This window comes from Ranitomeya imitator, chromosome 7, assembly GCF_032444005.1.
Source record: "Ranitomeya imitator isolate aRanImi1 chromosome 7, aRanImi1.pri, whole genome shotgun sequence".
Taxonomy (NCBI): Eukaryota; Metazoa; Chordata; class Amphibia; order Anura; family Dendrobatidae; genus Ranitomeya; species Ranitomeya imitator.
In genome coordinates, this window is record NC_091288.1 from 76,502,854 (window position 1) to 76,512,406 (window position 9,553).

General features: G+C 52.7%; 1 protein-coding gene across 4 annotated transcripts in view; it reads right to left on the reverse strand.

The window, feature by feature from the left end:
- The window catches only part of ARMC8 (armadillo repeat containing 8), a 134,363-nt gene extending 125,430 nt beyond the window's left edge, over window positions 1-8,933 (reverse strand). For 2 of the 4 annotated variants that reach the window (XM_069733536.1, XM_069733538.1), the window contains exon 1: window positions 8,660-8,799. In XM_069733536.1, the coding sequence (XP_069589637.1) occupies window positions 8,660-8,776 (117 nt within the window). In that variant the 5' untranslated portion in view covers window positions 8,777-8,799. Of the gene's footprint in view, window positions 1-8,659 lie in introns of all 4 variants that reach the window. The other 2 variants (XM_069733539.1, XM_069733535.1) reach the window with 2 other exon arrangements.
- Between the last annotated feature and the right edge of the window lie 620 nt (window positions 8,934-9,553).

Here is a 9,553-nt window from a genome sequence, read left to right on the forward strand (position 1 = left end):
TGGACCAGCATGGGAGGGGAGTATAGGCGTTTTACTTTAAAGGGATCAAACATTCAGATCGAGAAGATGTTGTCCTAGCAGCGGAAACTCCTTTAATGAATTGGCGCCAATGTTCTGTACTCCTTGCCAACACAATAAACCTGATATACACAGGATCCCCCCCGTCACCACACGTACGGTATGGTATATACTCAGCCCATCACCACATGTAGGGTTTATACACAAGGACCCCCGTCACCACATGTAGGGAATATACACAAGGCCCCCCTGTCACATGTAGGGTATATACACAAGGCCCCCCGGTCACATGTAGGGTATATACACAAGGCCCCCCCGTCACCACATGTACAGTATATACACAAGGCCCCCCGTCACCACATGTACAGTATATACACAGCCCCCCCCCCATATCACCACATGTACGGTATATACACAAGGCCCCCCCGTCACCACATGTAGGGTATATACACAAGGCCCCCCGTCACCACATGTAGGGTATATACACAGCCCCCCCCATCACCACATGTAGGGTATATACACAAGGACTCCCCCGTCACCACATGTACAGTATATACACAAGGCCCCCCGTCACCACATGTACAGTATATACACAGCCCCCCCCCCATATCACCACATGTACAGTATATACACAGCCCCCCCCCCATATCACCACATGTACAGTATATACACAAGGCCCTCCCGGTCACCACATGTAGGGTATATACACAAGGCCCCCCCCGGTCACCACATGTAGGGTATATACACAGGGCGGCCCCCCCGTCACCACATGTAGGGTATATACACAGGGCGGCCCCCCCGTCACCACATGTAGGGTGTATACACAAGGCGGCCCCCCCCCCCCGTCACCACATGTAGGGTGTATACACAAGGCGGCCCCACCGTCACCACATGTAGGGTATATACACAAGGGGGCCCCCCCGTCACATGTAGGGTATATACACAAGGGGGCCCCCCCGTCACATGTAGGGTATATACACAAGGCGGCCCCCCCATCACATGTAGGGTATATACACAAGGCGGCCCCCCCCATCACATGTAGGGTATATACACAAGGCGGCCCCCCCATCACATGTAGGGTATATACACAAGGCGGCCCCCCCCGTCACCACATGTAGGGTATATACACAAGGCCCCCCGTCACCACATGTAGGGTATATACACAAGGCCCCCCGTCACCACATGTACGGTATATACACAAGGCCCCCCCCGTCACCACATGTAGGGTATATACACAAGGCCCCCCGTCACCACATGTAGGGTATATACACAGCCCCCCCCCCCATCACCACATGTAGGGTATATACACAAGGCCCCCCCCCCCCCCCCGGTCACCACATGTAGGGTATATACACAAGGCCCCCCCCCCCCCCCGGTCACCACATGTAGGGTATATACACAAGGACCCCCTGTCACCACATGTAGGGTATATACACAAGGACCCCCTGTCACCACATGTAGGGTATATACACAAGGCCCCCCTGTCACCACATGTACGGTATATACACAGCCCCCCCCCCATCACCACATGTAAGGTATATACACAAGGCCCCCCGTCACCACATGTACGGTATATACACAAGGCCCCCCTGTCACATGTAGGGTATATACACAAGGCCCCCCGTCACCACATGTAGGGTATATACACAGCCACCCCCCCATCACCACATCTACTATATAATTGTCTAAGGGTCACTTCCGTCTTTCTGTCTGTCTGTCTTTCTGTCACAGATATTCATTGGTCGCGGCATCAGTCTGTCATGGAATCCAAGTCGCTGATGTGGGCGTTTTGCCACGACCAGACCATTGCCACGATCAATCAGCGATGCCCGCAGTCCAGCGGCAATATTTCCTCCCCGCAGTCAGTGCCCGGTGCCCCCTCCATACTCCCCTCCAGTCAGCCCTCACACAGGGTTAATGCCAGCAGTACCGGACCGTGGTGTAACGCACTCCGGTTACGCAGCTATTAACCCTGTGTGACCAACCTTTTACTATTGATGCTGCATATGCAGCATCAATAGTAAAATGATCTAATGTTAAAAATAATAATAATAAAAAAAAGTTATTCTCACCCTCCGCCGTCGCATCCTGTCCTCGGCACTGCAAGAGGCAGATTCCGCTTCCAAAGATGCTATGGGAGAAGGACCTTCCATGACGTCACGGTCATGTGACCGCGACATCATTACAGGTCCTGCGCTCATACCAATCCTGGGACCGGAAGCTGCCGGGTGCACGCAAGCGCTGGAACTACAACGGGCTCTTCGGATAGTATGTGTTTCTTTTTTATTTTGTAACCTGTTACATACATGCCTGGGCAATATACTACGTGTCTGTGCTGTATACTACGTGACTGGGCAATATACTATGTGTCTGTGCTGTATACTATGTGGTTCTGTGCTGTATGCTACATCGCTGTGCAATATACTACGTGGCTGGGCAATATACTACGTGACTGGGCAATATACTACGTGGCTGGGCAAAATATTACGTGACTGGGCAATATACTACGTGGCTGGGCAATATACTACGTGGCTGGGCAATATACTACGTGGCTGGGCAATATACTACGTGACTGGGCAATATACTACGTGACTGGGCAATATACTACGTGACTGGGCAATATACTACGTGACTGGGCAATATACTACGTGACTGGGCAATATACTACGTGACTGGGCAATATACTACGTGACTGGGCAATATACTACGTGACTTGGCAATATACTACATGGCTGCTGGGCAATATACTACGTGACTGGGCAATATACTACGTGGCTGGGCAATGTACTACGTGGCTGGGCAATGTACTACGTGGCTGGGCAATATAGTACGTGGCTGGGAAATATACTACGTGGCTGGGCAATATACTACGTGGCTGGGCAATATACTACGTGGCTGGGCAATATACTACGTCACTGGGCAATATACTATGTCACTGGGCAATATACTACATGGCTGGGCAATATACTACGTGGCTGGTCAATATAGTACGTGGCTGGGCATTATAGTATGTGGCTGAGCAATATAGTACGTGGCTGGGCAATATAGTATGTGGCTGGGCAATATTCTACGTGACTGGGCAATATACTACGTGGACATGCATATTCTAGAATACCCGATGCGTTAGAATTGGGCCACTATCTAGTGTAGGGTATATACACAGCCCCCCCCCCCATCACCACATGTAGGGTATACACACAGCCCCCCCATCACCACATGTACGGTATATACACAAGGCCCCCCGTCACCACATGTAGGGTATATACACAGCCCCCCCGTCACCACATGTAGGGTATATACACAAGGCCCCCCGTCACCACATGTAGGGTATATACACAAGGCCCCCCTGTCACCACATGTACGGTATATACACAAGGCCCCCCGTCACCACATGTAGGGTATATACACAAAGCCCCCCCCCCTCCGTCACCATATGTAGGGTATATACACAAGGCCCCCGTCACATGTAGGGTATATACACAAGGCCCCCCGTCACCACATGTAGGGTATATACACAAGGCCCCCCCGTCACCACATGTAGGGTATATACACAAGGCCCCCCCGTCACCACATGTAGGGTATATACACAAGGCCCCCCCGTCACCACATGTAGGGTATATACACAAGGCCCCCGTCACCACATGTAGGGTATATACACAAGGCCCCCCGTCACCACATGTAGGGTATATACACAAGGCCCCCGTCACCACATGTAGGGTATATACACAAGGCCCCCCTGTCACCACATGTACGGTATATACACAAGGTTCCCCCCCCCCCATCACCACATGTAGGGTATATACACAAGGCCCCCCCGTCACCACATGTAGGGTATATACAGAAGGCCCCCCCGTCACCACATGTAGGGTATATACACAAGGCCCCCCCGTCACCACATGTAGGGTATATACACAAGGCCCCCGTCACCACATGTACGGTATATACACAAGGTTCCCCCCCCCATCACCACATGTAGGGTATATACACAAGGCCCCCCGTCACCACATGTAGGGTATATACACAAGGCCCCCGTCACCACATGTAGGGTATATACACAAGGCCCCCCGTCACCACATGTAGGGTATATACACAAGGCCCCCCGTCACCACATGTAGGGTATATACACAAGGCCCCCGTCACCACATGTAGGGTATATACACAAGGCCCCCGTCACCACATGTACGGTATATACACAAGGCCCCCCTGTCACCACATGTACGGTATATACACAAGGTTCCCCCCCCTCCCCCCATCACCACATGTAGGGTATATACACAAGGCCCCCCGTCACCACATGTAGGGTATCTACACAAGGCCCCCGTCACCACATGTAGGGTATATACACAAGGCCCCCGTCACCACATGTAGGGTATATACACAAGGCCCCCCGTCACCACATGTAGGGTATATACACAAGGCCCCCGTCACCACATGTAGGGTACATACACAAGGCCCCCCTGTCACCACATGTAGGGTATATACACAAGGCCCCCGTCACCACATGTAGGGTATATACACAAGGCCCCCGTCACCACATGTAGGGTATATACACAAGGCCCCCGTCACCACATGTAGGGTATCTACACAAGGCCCCCCGTCACCACATGTAGGGTATCTACACAAGGCCCCCGTCACCACATGTAGGGTATATACACAAGGCCCCCGTCACCACATGTAGGGTATATACACAAGGCCCCCGTCACCACATGTACGGTATATACACAAGGTTCCCCCCCCCCCCCCATCACCACATGTAGGGTATATACACAAGGCCCCCGTCACCACATGTAGGGTATATACACAAGGCCCCCCATCACCACATGTAGGGTATATACACAAGGCCCCCGTCACCACATGTAGGGTATATACACAAGGCCCCCCTGTCACCACATGTAGGGTATATACACAAGGCCCCCGTCACCACATGTACAGTATATACACAAGGTTCCCCCCCCCCCCCCCATCACCACATGTAGGGTATATACACAAGGCCCCCGTCACCACATGTAGGGTATATACACACAAGGCCCCCCTGTCACCATATGTAGGGTATATACACACAAGGCCCCCCTGTCACCACATGTAGGGTATATACACACAAGGCCCCCCTGTCACCACATGTAGGGTATATACACACAAGGCCCCCCTGTCACCACATGTAGGGTATATACACACAAGGCCCCCCTGTCACCACATGTAGGGTATATACACACAAGGCCCCCCTGTCACCACATGTAGGGTATATACACAAGGCCCCCCTGTCACCACATGTAGGGTATATACACAAGGCCCCCCTGTCACCACATGTAGGGTATATACACAAGGCCCCCCTGTCACCACATGTAGGGTATATACACAAGGCCCCCCTGTCACCACATGTAGGGTATATACACAAGGCCCCCCTGTCACCACATGTAGGGTATATACACAAGGCCCCCCTGTCACCACATGTAGGGTATATACACAAGGCCCCCTGTCACCACATGTAGGGTATATACACAAGGCCCCCCTGTCACCACATGTAGGGTATATACACAAGGCCCCCCTGTCACCACATGTAGGGTATATACACAAGGCCCCCCTGTCACCACATGTAGGGTATATACACAAGGCCCCCCTGTCACCACATGTAGGGTATATACACAAGGCCCCCGTCACCACATGTAGGGTATCTACACAAGGCCCCCGTCACCACATGTAGGGTATATACACAAGGCCCCCGTCACCACATGTACAGTATATACACAAGGTTTCCCCCCCCCCCCCCATCACCACATGTAGGGTATATACACAAGGCCCCCCTGTCACCACATGTAGGGTATATACACAAGGCCCCCCTGTCACCACATGTAGGGTATATACACAAGGCCCCCCGTCACCACATGTAGGGTATATACACAAGGCCTCCGTCACCACATGTACAGTATATACACAAGGCCCCCCTGTCACCACATGTAGGGTATCTACACAAGGCCCCCGTCACCACATGTACAGTATATACACAAGGCCCCCGTCACCACATGTACAGTATATACACAAGGCCCCCCCCCCCCCCATCACCACATGTAGGGTATATACACAAGGCCCCCCTGTCACCACATGTAGGGTATATACACAAGGCCCCCCTGTCACCACATGTAGGGTATATACACAAGGCCCCCCTGTCACCACATGTAGGGTATATACACAAGGCCCCCGTCACCACATGTACAGTATATACACAAGGCCCCCCGTCACCACATGTAGGGTATCTACACAAGGCCCCCGTCACCACATGTACAGTATATACACAAGGCCCCCCCTGTCACCACATGTACAGTATATACACAAGGCCCCCCGTCACCACATGTAGGGTATATACACAAGGCCCCCCTGTCACCACATGTACGGTATATACACAAGGCCCCCCTGTCACCACATGTACGGTATATACACAAGGTTCCCCCCCCCCATCACCACATGTACAGTATATACACAAGGCCCCCGTCACCACATGTACGGTATATACACAAGGTTCCCCCCCCCCCGTCACCACATGTACAGTATATACACAAGGCCCCCCTGTCACCACATGTACGGTATATACACAAGGTTCCCCCCCCCTGTCACCACATGTACAGTATATACACAAGGCCGCCCTGTCACCACATGTACGGTATATACACAAGGTTCCCCCCCCCATCACCACATGTAGGGTATATACACAAGGCCCCCCTGTCACCACATGTAGGGTATATACACAAGGCCCCCGTCACCACATGTAGGGTATCTACACAAGGCCCCCGTCACCACATGTAGGGTATATACACAAGGCCCCCGTCACCACATGTACAGTATATACACAAGGTTCCCCCCCATCACCACATGTAGGGTATATACACAAGGCCCCCCTGTCACCACATGTAGGGTATATACACAAGGCCCCCCTGTCACCACATGTAGGGTATATACACAAGGCCCCCCGTCACCACATGTAGGGTATATACACAAGGCCCCCGTCACCACATGTACAGTATATACACAAGGCCCCCCTGTCACCACATGTAGGGTATCTACACAAGGCCCCCGTCACCACATGTACAGTATATACACAAGGTTCCCCCCCCCCCCATCACCACATGTAGGGTATATACACAAGGCCCCCCCGTCACCACATGTAGGGTATATACACAAGGCCCCCCTGTCACCACATGTAGGGTATATACACAAGGCCCCCCTGTCACCACATGTAGGGTATATACACAAGGCCCCCGTCACCACATGTACAGTATATACACAAGGCCCCCGTCACCACATGTACAGTATATACACAAGGTTCCCCCCCCCCCCATCACCACATGTAGGGTATATACACAAGGCCCCCCTGTCACCACATGTAGGGTATATACACAAGGCCCCCCTGTCACCACATGTAGGGTATATACACAAGGCCCCCCGTCACCACATGTAGGGTATATACACAAGGCCCCCGTCACCACATGTACAGTATATACACAAGGCCCCCCTGTCACCACATGTAGGGTATCTACACAAGGCCCCCGTCACCACATGTACAGTATATACACAAGGTTCCCCCCCCCCCCCCATCACCACATGTAGGGTATATACACAAGGCCCCCCTGTCACCACATGTAGGGTATATACACAAGGCCCCCCTGTCACCACATGTAGGGTATATACACAAGGCCCCCCGTCACCACATGTAGGGTATCTACACAAGGCCCCCGTCACCACATGTACAGTATATACACAAGGCCCCCCCTGTCACATGTACAGTATATACACAAGGCCCCCTGTCACCACATGTACGGTATATACACAAGGCCCCCCTGTCACCACATGTACGGTATATACACAAGGTTCCCCCCCCCCATCACCACATGTACAGTATATACACAAGGCCCCCGTCACCACATGTACAGTATATACACAAGGCCCCCGTCACCACATGTACGGTATATACACAAGGCCCCCGTCACCACATGTACGGTATATACACAAGGCCCCCGTCACCACATGTAGGGTATATACACAAGGTTCCCCCCCCCCCCCGTCACCACATGTACAGTATATACACAAGGCCCCCCTGTCACCACATGTACGGTATATACACAAGGCCCCCGTCACCACATGTACGGTATATACACAAGGCCCCCCTGTCACCACATGTACGGTATATACACAAGGTTCCCCCCCCATCACCACATGTAGGGTATATACACAAGGCCCCCCCCCCCGGCACTAGACATACAGTATATATACACAAGGCCCCTGGGACCACCTATCTACACACTTCCCCTTTACATCAACTTTCCATGAACACAAGAGCAATGTGGCGCAGGGCTGTAACCTAGCAACGCGTGCAGTGCGCCCTAACACCCACAGAAACTTTCCGTGCCCCCTTGCAGCTGGGCAGGGGCCCGACACACAGTGAGGATGCCCCAGCCGCAGTGGGAGTGCTGCTATGTGGGGGCATCACACTGCTGCCCTCCTGTCACACCTCAGCCCCTGCCCACTACTGATGGCAGCCCGGGGCACACAGACCTTCGTCCCACAAGCCCACCCTCCCCGGCCGGTGCCGTTCCCCCACACAGAGGCGCTGCCCGGGCTGGGTGCGGCCTGACCCCGGTGACATACTCACAGACAGCACGCTCATCCGGAGCGGAGGCTCCAGCACACACGCCATCTTGGTCATCCCGCCTACAGTCGCATATTCCACTCGGATAGTGGCATAGACACGAGCCTTCTTCGCGTACATGGCGGTGGTCGTCACGAGACCGGTTGGGACAGAAAATAATCAGATTTTTTTTCTGTTTCACTTATTTTATTTTAACGAGGCGGAGAGCTGTCTGCTGTGTGGAAAGTGCGGTCCGGAAGCGGGCGCAGGTTTACGTGAAGTGACAGCTGCTGAGTGCGGCACCGCGCATGCTCCGGACGTGGGATTATTTACACGCAGATAAGAAGGCGCGAAAGGATATTTATACCCGGTGACCTCAGCTGCGTGTTTATTACTGCAGGGATGAATGAGCGGCGTGCGTGTCCGCTCCGTAGTCACAAACTTCCGGAAAAGTTTTTTTTTGTTGTAAATTAGCAAAATGGGATTTTTGGAAATTGCTTAACCCCTTAAGAACCGAGCAATTTTTCTTTTTTTGCACTTCCATTTTTTCCGAGAGCTATAACCTGCTTCTTTTGCGGCTGACGGAGCCACGTGAGGGCTTGTTTTTTTGAGGGTCTTAGGCTACTTTCACTCTAGCGTCGTTTTGGAGAAAAAACGCATCCTGCAAAGTTGCCCGCAGGATGCGTTTTTTTCTCCATAGACTTTCATTTGCGACGGATTGCCACACGTTGCATCCGTCGTGCGACGGTTGCATCATGTTTTTGCAGTCCGTCGGGACAAAAAAAAAGTTGCATGCAACGTTTTTTTGTCCAATGGTTCTGCTTTTTCCGATCGCGCATGCGCGGCTGGAACTCCGCCCCCTCCTCCCCAGACCTTACCATGGGGCAGCGGATGCGTTGTAAAACTGCATCCGCTGCC